Here is a 13184-nt window from a genome sequence, read left to right as displayed (position 1 = left end):
CCTCAAAAAAGTCAAGTAAGTGTGTGAAGAATGTCACATCTGTAGCGCCTAAGGTGGCATCCACGTTTCTTACACTAGCACTGTCAAGACAAAGGCAAACCAAGTTTAGGAGGTATATTTTGAAAATCAGGAAGGTTTGAAACTGTAAGTTTTATGTTGTCACTTCACAGAAAAGCGTTTTAGTGAGCACGCTTTTCCGGGTGTGCTGTGATCAACTCTTAGGTGCTTCAGGAGTAGGCAGTTTTTAGAACTTCCGCTTTCCTGTATCTCACTCAAAGTGTATATTTGGTGAAAGAGTAATTTATGGTGAATAGGGGTGTTTCCTGGAAAACAGGCAACACTGAGAGATGAAGCTGAAAGAGGGTAGATTTAGATTGGACATAAGAAAGAAATCTTTTTACAGTGAAGGTGGTGAGACACTGGGGTTGCCCAGAGAAGTTGTGGATGCCCCATCATTCGTAGTGTTCAAAGCCAGGTTGGATGGGGCTCTGAGCAACCTGGTCTAGTGAAAGATGTCCCTGCCTGTGGCAGGGGGTGTGGACTAGATGATTTTTGAACATAACTCCCAACCCAAACCATTCCATGATTGGTGGCTTCTGAACTAAGTGAATTTGCAGGGAACTTGCATTCTCAGAATGTGGTTCTTTTAGTTGAGAGAAATGAGGTATGTTAGTGGGAAACAGTGACATCAGATAGCAGGAAAAGTTCATCAGTTTTAACTGCATTATGGGAGAGATCCCTTAAGGAGTGGGAGAATGCTGTTGGTGGCCTTGTGTGTTTAAACTGCTTGGACTGAGGTTGCAATCAGTATTTGAAGCAATGGCTCCCACGCAGAGTTCAAGGTTTTAGCCTGCTTGCTGCAGGACAGGCAGAGTTGTTCGTAGGTGGAGTAGTTAATTTCACAGGCTGTATTTTCTGTCAGTACCACACTGAGTTTTGCTGGGAAAGTATTAAATGTATGGTGAGAGTGGGTAGTGCATGTGACCCTAGTATAAGAGGAAAAATTGATGAATCTTTAGTAGTCTTAACACTGGTCCCATTATTCTTGTACAGCCACATATTCTGGCTGCGTTCAAATGTATGAAATGGCAATTGATGTTTGACCTGCTGGCAGATTTTATTTTTCCATTTTAAAACTTTTGTCCAACTTGATTTCTTGCTAATGTTTTTTGTCTCCTGCTTTGAAGTAATTCCATAAGCATTCATATTTCACCAGATTTCTAACCAAAGCCATAATTGTCAATAAATAGTACCATTTCTCTTCAGAGCTTTAACAAGAAAAGTGTGACAGTTGTATAGCTTTCTTTAGAATGGATTTTTTTAGAGTAGAGTCATTTAGTTGATGGAGTGTATTTAAATGCAATAAATTCTGGTTGATTAATATTTATCAAAAGGACCCAAATTGCTTTTGCAATAAAATAATTTGAGTTCTTGTGTTAGTATTAGGGGTAGATCCTGGTATGGTCAACAGAGCTGAACTTGTTTGTAGGTAATGTAAGATCAGCTACCTGTACATCTCTCTTGGTTAAAGAGCATAAGAAGAAAAAAGCTTGAAACTGCACAGGTTGTGTTATTTTGGGGTTAAAAAGGGGATGTTCTTATTAATGGCAAAAGGTGTTTTATGTTTGCAGCATTTTGGGCATGTTTGTCTAGCTCTCCTCATTCATAACTGGGACAAGTCTGAAGTGTTAATAATATTCAAGTACTTCAGAGTCAGCTTGTTACATACTGAAGTATCACTGCAACAAATAGAGCAGCATTTTAATTAGCTGGTGCTGCTCTGAGCTCCAGACATACATTTTAAATGTGCAGGATATTCCACTTTTTTTTTTCATACATCTTTACCAAAAGAACAGAGTAAGTGGGCTATTTTATTGTTGAAGTTAGCAACTTTCTCTAGCTAGCAGTCTCTCTCATTCGAGAAGGGTTGTATTGAAATACTAGCTTTCTTCTAAAGTGCTAGGATTAACTAGAAAAGTTAATGCACATACCTGGCTCTGGCTAGTGCTAAGATTACTGTTAAAGATTTGACTTGTTTGTGGTAATATGACGTCTTGTGCTAATTGAGCTGAATCTGTTAATAGTTACTAGATGCTCTCCATCCAACTACTTTAAGCTCTCGGAAGTGGTAGGTATTTGCCATCCAAATTTTAGATATAGGAAAATAGTTAAAAGCAGTTGCTATGCTCGGTACTCTGTTTCATTACTGCATTGTGAGATTATTGGAGCCCTCATTTGTGGTACGAGTGCTGGATCATCTTTTCTCGCTTTTTTCCTAGAATATAGGAGCTGCACAGCCTGCTTCTATTTTCTGCTGTAGTTTATCATGCAAATGTCTGTCTTGTTTCTGTTGTATCTCAAGGAGGGGAAGATGGTCCTTCTATTTCTAGTTTATCACTCTTGGTGATGTTGTAGCTTCTAGATTAGTGAGGCTGATCTTGAGAAGCAAAAAAAGATGTACACTTGTGGGTTTTTTCCTCTGCTTTTCTGTTTAGATGAACTTTAAATAACTTGGGTAACAATCACTGGTAGGAACTACACTCTGAAATCCACATCTGCTCTTGGAGTTGACGGAATCTGGGCTATCTAGTTTGCTGAGTCTGAGAGTCAGGCCAGCCTTAAATGTTAGTTGCAGGTGATTTTTCTCTTGTGACAGGACTCTCTTTTGGAAAGAGTCCGTTTTAAAAAGGTCACCCATTTGCTGCAACAGTTAAATGTGACTTTAGAATAGGTGCTTCTTCTGTACTCTTGTATGTCAGTCTCTGGCCAAAAGAAAAGCTTGCACTGATCTGCCTTGACCACTGTCTGTCTATAAGTAATTTTAAGTTTTCTTATGCTCTTGCTTGTGAAACTTGTAGATCCAGAGGCTTGTGTGGAATATAAGCTTCAACTTCATTATAAACTTGTATGGCTGATAAATGATTAAGTGATTAAAAAACTGGTGCATTAGTGTACTACATTTCCTCAGCCATTGTAGGGTTTTTCCTTATTTCTGGGTGAAGTGCATGGCAAATTACCTTCTGTCCCAAATACACAGTCAGGATCTTAAAGGAAGAATAGAGCTGTCCATTATCAGTTAAGAGCCTTAAATCCTTAACCAGCCCCAATAGTATGTGCTTTTAACAAGTGCAGTGTCTTTAATGAAGAAAGTGGGACGTGACATGAGGATAGCTGCTTAACTACAGGTGTCTTAATGCAGTGAATCCATATGGAACAACAGGGTGAGAGGTGCTGTGCTTCTCTGAGAGCGTGTGGAAGAGCTGTGTTCTGCTTCCTGTTGATTGATGTGTACTGAAGCAGAAAGTCTAATTGCCCACTTTGTCACACTAAGCAATGGCACAATTTGAAGAATCAATTTCTCCTAATGTTTATCACTGCTAGGAAGACGCTATCCAACATCTGCATTTAAAGCTGCGTAATGGACGTTACTGCCATCACTAAAGAGTGTTGTCTTCTAATCCAATAATGTGAACTGCACACAGACCAACTCTTCAGGGGCTCTTTTCTCCCTGTCCTTCCTACTCATGTGTTCTGGAAGTGGTTTTAAAAGTGGCATTTCATTGGTTCCTGTATGTCTCCCCCTCAATTATTGCACTGGAAATAACAAATGAAATTAGTTTGATGTTCTATGCTGTCCTTCAAAATCTACATCTCTTATCACACTTGCTTGGATTGTTGATCCATGGGGTGTGTATGCAGCAGAGATACCTCATCCCTTGCTTCCTCCACCCCTTGTTGTTAGTGTAGTCCCTGCTCTGCATTTGATTAAATGCAGAGTGATCACTTGTACTTACATCCCAGAAGATGAAGACATGTCATTAGGTTTGTTTTAATCAGTGGCCATTGAAAATTGGATGGAAACTCCATACCTCTGTTTGCCTCAAGGAGGGTCTGGTTTGTACCTGTTGATCTTAAGGTACATTAAGGTTCTTAATCTATTTTATCTCCTGGATTGCAGCAGCACTTAAAAGGAGTTACTGTAGAAATACTTTTTTTTTTTTCTGTTAAGACTAGTGAAAGTGATGCTTTTTCTTTCCCCACCCTTTTTTTTTTTTTTCTGCAGGGCATGTATTTGCAACATGTCAAATCTAGTTTTGCAACAACTTTATCCAAAGAGCTGTTATCAGTGTCTCAACATGATCATGCTTAATGAAAGGGAAGTACCTCCATGCAGCTGACTGTGCTCATTGTTTGCAGGACTGTTAGAGGTACAAAGCAGAAGCATTTGCTGCAGATTTTAGGGTGATGTCATCTATTTGGAGACTGCAGTAAATGAAAACGGAATCTATTTTGTACTGTAGTAAACTTCTGTGATCAGCTTTTTACTGTCAGTCTATGTAAGAGATCTCAATTGTGTAGCAATGATTGTATACTTACATAGGTGGGAAGCTTTCATATGAGAATCTTAACTTTTGTTTTATCTTACCAACAGACAGTGCCTACTTCTGGTTTTGTTGTATGAGGCTATATTACAGAATCCTAATCTTGGTTATAGCCTTTCACTGGCACTGAAACAAGTAGTTACAGTGAAAACTTAAACCACTGTCTAAATCTGGAATACCTGTGACGCATTAGAAGCAAATCACTTGAATCAGGCTGCTTTTCACTATTCCTCAATGTAAAATCAGTAGTAGTTCATGAATGTAATATAGGGAGAAAAAATGGTCCTTTCTTTTTGAAGTTTTTTGTCTTCAGAGTGAATGAATGCTCAGTTCTGATGAAGTGATGAATGCTCAGAAATTCTCAGTTCTGTGTACTTAGACTATACAATGCGTATTAGCAGGCAAAATGGAGATTGCAAGATCAGGTCTCTTCTCTGAAAATCATAGAAGTGCTGATTTGATTATGGTTGATAACTTGAGTCATTTTGGTTTCCTGTGACCCATAATAAGTACATTTCTTATTTAGGTGGGAGTTACTTCAGCGAATTCATGTGGTGTGGAATCTAGACATACTTGCATCTCAGAATGAGGGATATAGCAACAAGAGACCAGTTCTTCTTGACAAATAGTTAAAGTGGATTGAGTTACCACTGAGAAAACTGTTCCAGGTACCATTAGTAGTAGGATGCTTCCAACTTGACCAGTCAGAGCTCCTTCAGAAGAAAAGGAATGTAGACATAATCTTCAGGGAAAACACCAATAGAAGGAACATGGAAATAATAATTAAAAAACACCCCAGCTTCCCAGCAGCTCCCCGTGAGTCACTCTTGGTAATGATTTTTTTTTCTCATCTGTTGATGAGACTGTCCCTTTGGTATTGCTTGACTGCACCAAGTCATGCTTCCCTGCGTTCTCCTTGTTGTCTGGCACACAGCTAAGCAGTCATTCAGGTTTAAGTGGTGATGTGCCAGGTAGACTGTCTTGGTCATCTCTGTGCTGTCCCTGCAAGACTTTCCAGCTTGTCATCTATCCCTTTGTGCCAGTTGTTTCTGTCATCAGTTTTGTCTTGTCACTTCTCTGTTTCTTCATCTTTGTGGTTATTTTTTATGTTGTGGTGGTTTCCTTGTCCACCCTTGTCCCCTTCTATCAATCACTCTGAGGTCCTCTGCCCTCATCCTGTGCTCTGCTGTACTGTGTTCTCTGGCTGACTGGTTTTAAGAGTGTTGGCCTGTTGCCTCAGTGTTACTGTGTGAAAAATGAACATACAGACAGGAAGAAAAGAGCTCACATCAGGTTGCTTCAGTGGCTGCTTGATGTTAAAGTTGCTTATAACTTGTAGCTCTGATCTTCTCTTCAGAGGGTTAGCCACAACCAAGAATGAGGGAATGGAGCTAAGGAGGTCGACATTTATAGAAGAGAGCTTGTAGGTAGCTGTAAGAAAACCTTGTAGTATTATGCAACTAGCTTGTTTCCCTAGCCCAGGAAAGGCATTGAAGAAGTTTACATGCAGTATAGAGCATGTTCTTTGTCAATTTGAAATGTGCAGTAAAGCATCAGACCAAAATTTGTGCCCCCATGTGCCTTTCCCACAGATGCCCTTCAGCATCCTGTTCTGGAGATCAAAGGCAACAGTGATAGGGCTGCAGTTGTCTTATTAGCTGGTTTCGAGTAGGGCTTTGGGAGCAAGTCATTTAAATTTATGAAAGAGCAGTCAACAAAGGTAAGCATTCACTGGGCAGTGTAATGGCTTTGAGTAAGCAAATACAGTTCCGATAATGCCCAGAAACACAGTAGCAACATCAGTAACCTTCTACCTGGCTGCAGATATATTTTCCAGCCAGCAGGACAGAGCAACAGCAAGATGCTTGTAACAGTGGTCCCTGAATAGCCTATCAAATCTGATTAGTCACATGACACTATTTTAATTAAACCCTCTTTGGAAAGGAGGTGACGAACATAGCTGGCAGCCTGTTCTCGTGTTAGTGGGTGCAGTGCCGAACAATTCTGTTTGCTGACAGTGCCTTCTGCAGTCGTGGTATCTTAGTAAGTGCACACTAACAGTGCATCAGGAAGAGCTAGTGTGATACAAACTCAAACGCTGCTTGAATATAAAGTGTGACTGTCTCTCTGGAAATGGTCCATTTTGTTATTAGCTTGCTATTGATGTGCCTGAGCTAGTTCTATAGTTAAAATAAGGTGTTGCGTATGTCAGAGGAGTTAATGGAGGTGCCTGATCTGCACTAGGATTTTACTCCAGGATTGCCAACAAAAGCAAGATACTTACTGCTTACATGGGGTATTTTGACACTGAGGATACATCCAAGGCTTTATGCAGATTGATACACTGCTGCAAAACTCTGGATGCTAGACGTGCACATCTTTGGTTCTGCAGGATTTGTACTCGTTGCTACTAATGTCCTTGGAGCAAACTGATAGTGTCATGGTAACTCAGTGTTCAGTTAACAAAAATCAGTGTGTGAGATGGAAACTTAGTATGTCCTTGCAACAGCCTGCTGGAGAGGGGATATAAATTGTAATTTTAAAAATGATCTCTTTGAATTTTCTTTTCAATCTCCTTTATGTGTGTACAGTCTGGAATAAGCTACTTCTGGTGAATGAAGTAGACAGCATGAACTGTGTTGCTTGTAGATAACTGGGGCTGCATTGAAAAAAATTCCCTCTCAGTTGAGTTGCCAAAGTGAGGAGGTTACGTCTTCTCATTAGAAAAGGTGCACTTGCTTTTCAGTCTGAGATGGTAACTAGAAGAAAGAAGAACTCGAAGCAATTAAAGGAAGTGTGTAGAGGCCTTGTCCCTAGTTCAGCTCAGCCATAATAGTGGTGGATGATGGGCAGCCATAGCATGTGCTGGCAGGCCATGCGTCAGTCTCTGGTGACATACAGAGGACTGCTGAGGTATGTTAAGGCTGTATGGTTTCACATGTGGCCTGACTTTTTCAATAATAACAAACCAAGTTGAGATCTTAATTCCTACTCTTACACAGAGGAACTAGCAACATGGCAGCTTGTCCGACAGTGTGATCTGGGTCTAAAAGATGCGGCCTATTTTATGTGCTGTAGTCTGCAGTCTGGTCTCCTTCTCTGCAGCACTGGGACCAGTAAAGCCCATTCAGCTCCAGTAGCTGACATGCAACTATACTGGGTGGTCCTGTGGCTTTGCCCTTGACAGCCTTCCTGAGATGGCAGGCTTAGCACTTTTTACCTTCTTTTTCTTATGTCTTTGAAGCTTTGATGTTTTGTTTGTTTCTGAGAAGTTGCCGGGTAGTGCCAAAAGCAGTTCTCTGGCTTAGTGGAGTAGCTTTGGACATAATACCAGTGTTGAGAGAGTTGGTGAGATGTGCTGAGAAGAACCTGACAAACATTGAGCAGAACAACACAGAGCTTTTAGGTACAAGGTACTGGAGTTGCCTAGCATGACTCACTTCCCCATAGTCTAGCGTCTGCTTGCTGTGTTTCATGCACCCAGGTAATCTTCATACGGCTTTGGCTTTAGCAGTGTGTTGAATTCCCATTAGCCAGTAGGGTTGGTTCACCCACTGATTCCAAGGTAATGTCGAAAGGGACCTTTGCACAGCCAAAGGTACTTAAAGTACTTGAAACTGACTCTTCCAGACCCCAGTCACAGCAGCAGCTGCCAAGAGGAATAGCTAAACTGTCTGTAATCCTCACTTTATTATACCCTTTTGTTAACATTTGCAATTGGAATCTGCAAGTGAAACAGTGAGGCTGAGAGTTAAACCTTGATTGAGGAACTGAGGAATGATGGGTGTGAATGTTAGATCTGCTCCAAGTTGTGCTTTGTGTGTTGTCTGCTTTTGGTGGGGGTGTACCAGAAAACTTCATGTTTTTGAAGAATGGCTGTTGGGCATTTCAGTCTATGAGCTGGAGGACTTCAGAAACAAAGGGCAACTCTGATTCGTTGTCATGCATAATGTCAAAGGAGGATTTACAAATTCAGTTATTTGAAGAATTATGCTTGGTGTCTTGAGGTAGATCTTGTGATGTACTTCTAATCTAGCAAAAGAACCCATTGTGTTATTGAACACACCATAAGCATCCTGGAGCAGGGTTTTAGCTGACAATTAATTAGACAGCTAATTCTATCTTAACTCTCTTCTCAGGACAGGCCTGCTCTGTGTTAAAAGCTGGTAAGGCACTTTGGTGTTTAACATCTTGGCCCTGTGGGACTTGCATCCAAATTTTAAAAGCTGTTAGTAAAATTCTCTGGGCAGCAAATGAGGACTGTTGTTAGCATCATTTTCTTGTGTGTATCCAAAAATACCTTCCTAATGGTACCATTTACTGTATACCTGTATTGTTATCTGTGTATTACCCAGTGTGTCTAGGCAAGTGCCATGCTAACTCACTGCATACCCAATATGGTAGTATCCTTTTTCAGAGCAGCAGGGATTAAACTGAAGATGATCAGTGTGGCATTTCCAGCAGGAAAGACTATTATTAATGCTAAGGGAGGCAGGGTCTGCTCCATGGGACAGAGTGGCCTCTGAGCACTGTGATCTGGAATTCCCTGCTTTCCTGACCATCCTGGCTGCTTCTTGGCTGTTTTGGTTTTTTTCCTTTTTCTTCTTCATTTTGCCATTTAGATTGTCAGGCCCTGGGCCAAGTAATTTGTCTGCTCAGTCAATTCGCAGAGTTATAAAATAAGTTTGTTTATCTATCTTGGGAACAGGATAAACAGCAAGTGTTTGCAACGCGTTCCATAATCTAGAGATAAGATGCTGTAGAACTGCATAGACATATGCAATGCTACATGTATAAATTTGTTAAAGCTGTTTTAAAATGTTTTTTTCAGATTCTAAATGGCTTCTAAGAAGTTGGGATCCGACTCTCATGGTAAGTGAAATTTGGTGTCCTTGTCTTTTCAACAGGATGAATCCTAGTGTTGCTGCTGACTAATGTCCAAGCCTAGACACTCTATAGAGACTAATCTGTTTAGCCTCTGAGTAGTTTTTTGTTAGGAGTGAAGTGCCTTGGCTTCCTTCTTGCATAGTTGTTTGCTGACGCTGTGCCCGTTCTGTGATTAAACTGAAATTCAGCCTGTGACTGTTCCCTACTCCTTCATGGTAGAATAGTACCTTCCCCTTCCCCCACTTTCCCCTTCAAAATCAAAGCTGAACTGCAATTGTGATACTGATCTGATGTTTGCTGAATTGGACACTAGATCTGTAGCTCCTTTCTATGGAAGTCACACGAGAAGTTGGATTGAAAGTGAAAATTTTAGTGTATCATTGACCTATGCTTGCTATTTGCTCAGCAGTGATTTTTTTTTTCATAAATTGGACTAATCCAGTTCAGCAGGTAATGAAGAAGAGAGTATTGTCTACATTTGAGATGCATAGTGTCATGCAGATGATTGGTATCATAAAAATTATTTGCCTGTATATGTGCTTATCTTTTAGAAAGTGTAATTTAAGGGGATTAATAGTTCTGTGGAACATTAAAAGTTCAGTTTGTACATAATGTAGCTTCTTCAAATCAGTAGTCATTCAAGGCAGTACTGGGAGGTTCACATGAAATTTGTAATGTGAATTTTCATGTCATCATAACTTCATAATAACTTTAGAAACTCAGCCTTGATCTTCCTGGATAATCTTTCAGAGAATAACATCCTCGAGAATTCCATTGTTCCTTGAGCTTTTTATTCAGTCCTGCAAGTGTAACGTTGAAGTACAGAATAAGAAATGCCTCACTTAAATACATGGTTAAGGATTAATAAAAATGACCTATCAAAACTTAATTTTCAGATGGTCTCCTTTGCAGTGGTCCAGTGATTCTACTGCAAGACAATTAATTTCTTTATTAGATAGCTGCCAGCTCTTCAGCAGTTGCTCTTGTATCTGTGAATGGTCTCTACGAACACTTTGAACTGCTTGTCTTTTGAGCCTGTTTTTACTTCTCTCTGCTTCCTAAACCAAACTAGCAAAGACACTACTCAGAGCTAGAATTTGGCCTGTCTTAAATATTTCTCAAAACAGTACGGTGTGGTGGAACGTGCTTCTGGCTTCAAAATAACAAAATCAAAACAAATGGTGCTGTAAGCTGTCTGGATAATTTGTCTACCCTTCTGTGTACTCGCTGTTCCAAAGACACCAGCGACACTGTCACACTGCTGTTTCTGAGGACTTGTGGAGCAACTTCCTTGGCTTACTATGTCTTAAGAAATCAGTGGGGCAATTGTTTCAGTCTTCTCCAGGGTTGTTAAGAATTAACCCCACTGAGTGAATGTTGGCATCTAGCCCAACAGCTACCTTCAGCTCAGTGTCTCTGTCAGGCTGATTAAATTGGTCAGTGTAGTTGATGCATCTCTTATGTTGAGCTGCTTATTAGAGGTTAGAGGACTGTTGTTGAATCACAGAATGGTTAAGGTTGGAAGGGACCTCTGGAGATCATCATGTCCAAACCCCCTGCTCAAGCAGAGCCACTTAGAGCTGGTTGCTCAGGACCGTGTTCAGATGGAGGTGAAGATGGCAACATAAGGCATGGGTGGAGGCAGAGAAGGGAACCCTTTTCCTATCTTGAAGGGTATTCTTAGCATACACCTGTAACTATTCCTGAGCTTGTAATTTCAAATGCTCTCCTGTCACTTTAAGTTCTAGTAATTAGTGGCATCTTAGAAATGCAGCTCTCATCTGTTGGACAAAAAGCGTGGGTTATACCAAGTTCAGTATGCTAATATTGCTGTTGTATTGTCACTGTCACTATACAACTTGAAAGCTTTTAACTCCAGTTTCTGAAAATTACGTAAGTGTGGTTTGTGTGGCCACAAAAACTAAGTTCCACTTGGTTTCAAAGCTGTTCCCCATTCATAACTGGTAACTGGTTTTATCTGAAACGTTTCCATTTTGCTGTCAAACTGGAGGACACTTCTATAAGTTGGCCAGTGATTTCCACATTGCTAAAGCAGGGAGAAATCCTATTTGTAGTAGTTCCTTGGCCCTGGAATATCATAGTGCACAGTGTCAGAGATCAGACTGACAGGTACAATTTTGCCAGGGCTATTCTCAAAACTTCCTCAATCTGCTTTTAACTGCTAAAAGGATGAAGTGGCTAACAGCCATATGAAATAACAGTTCAAAAAAAACTTTAATTGCTTCACTTGAACACGTGACTGTTGAAACAGTGGCTTGCATAATGCTTTCTATATGTAGGTTTTGCTTATTGCTTTAGAATTCGCTATTTAAAACAATTTGCACCCTTACCCATCTGTGTTCAGGCAGAAGGGTCATCTGTTTACCAAAAGAAAAGGGTTCTTGGCTTTCTGGATCAGATTTTAACTTCACTAGACTAGTACTGTTCTCATTGGGCTGGAACAAAGTGAATACTGTGTGCATCAGCATTTTGCCCGAGAGAGACTTTTTACCATCAAATGTCTGAAAACACTCGGTGTGTTTCTTAACGTGTGCTTGCAGGTTTTGTAGCAGAGTTATATTCAAGATAAGGTTATAGCAGTGGTTGTTATTAAAAAGTCAGTATACTGGGAAGAAACTAGAAGGTTTTTATTCCTTAGTCTAGCTTCTGAGGTTAAACTATCAGTTATCAATGCAGCTCATCTAGTCTAGGTGTGTTTAGGTTTTTCTTTTTACTCCACCAAACCAAAGAGTATTGCTAGGTAAGTCCCACAGTGTGTACTTGTGCCCTCTGTGGCTAGTATTTATTTCAGGCAAAGGTGGCAGCTGTGCAAGGGGAGGTGTCTACCACGTACTGTGTCAAATAGGTCTAATAAGACAAGTACTTGCACACTGTCACAGCACATTTGGGCTGTGAGATTGGTGCAGTGAGGTAATCCTGCTTCGCTTGGATCATCCTGCTTAGAGCAGGACTTCTGCCAGTGGAACTAAGCAGGGCATAGTAGCAGCAGTCACACTGTACTCTGAGCAGTCATGAGATCTGGTTGTCTCTGACCTGGCCATGATTTACCACTCTCCGTGCAGAGGCTGCCACAGTTGCTATTTCTGCATAAGCAAACATTCTGGCATATCCAGTTTCTCAGACTGCCAGCTCAAATATGATTTGGATGCTGTGTTGCAAATAGTGGTGTTGGTGGCCAGTGAGGTACCATCTGGATGCAGTGCTGTGTAATGCTTGAATGTGTGTGTGCTTCCCAGTCAGGATCAGTGCAAATACTATTATATTTTGCCTGGAACATTTTTTCATCCTGATGGTGCAGGTGGGATGTAGGTTATTCAGCCTGATGGTTTCAAAGCTGCAGGAAATACCACCTGTGTCCTAACAGGACTGTGGGACCAGCTGGTGTGGTGCATAGTATGAGAGCTCAGGTGATGACAGCACATAAACATTTAACTCCAAATTAACAGGATGTTCCTGTTATTGGAAGATGCTTGTCCTTTTGGAGCCTGTGGCTGCCTTGTTATAGATGAGTCAACAGTGAAGGAACACAAAACAGTACTTAAACTGTCATCTGGAATGAAAATGGGTCAGATAAAAACAGCAAGTCAGAGCTCACTGAGCAAGAGGTTAGTCACTAAACACCATCTTAGGTGTTGCCACTAATGTCTTTTTGGGTTTGGAATACTCAAAAGCAAAGTTACAAATGAGTGCTAGAGGAACACTTCAGATTGTTATACGCAGCGAGAAACCTTCCATGCAATTCCAAAAGCTTAGACGAGTGATCCAAGAGACCCCTCTCAGTCAAAAAACTGAGTGCAGCTTATCTTGCGGGTTTTCTGATATTCTTTACAGCAGCTCGAGGCAAATAAACCTATAGTCTGGCTTCTCGGAGGTGTTTGAGCTCTAGATGATTCT

The 13184-nt window shown here is 40.7% G+C and overlaps 1 protein-coding gene across 3 annotated transcripts in view; it reads left to right on the top strand.

Moving 5' to 3' along the window:
• UBAP1 (ubiquitin associated protein 1) overlaps positions 1-13184 on the top strand; it is a 37445-nt gene that overhangs the window by 9546 nt on the left and 14715 nt on the right. For all 3 annotated transcript variants that reach the window (XM_074811988.1, XM_074811989.1, XM_074811990.1), the window contains one exon: positions 9214-9254. In XM_074811988.1, coding sequence (XP_074668089.1) covers positions 9221-9254 — 34 coding nt within the window. In that variant the 5' untranslated portion in view covers positions 9214-9220. The remainder of the gene's footprint in view (positions 1-9213; positions 9255-13184) is intronic.

The sequence above is a fragment of the Strix aluco genome, chromosome Z (assembly GCF_031877795.1).
Source record: "Strix aluco isolate bStrAlu1 chromosome Z, bStrAlu1.hap1, whole genome shotgun sequence".
Taxonomy (NCBI): Eukaryota; Metazoa; Chordata; class Aves; order Strigiformes; family Strigidae; genus Strix; species Strix aluco.
This window is presented reverse-complemented; position numbering and strand designations above follow the sequence as displayed.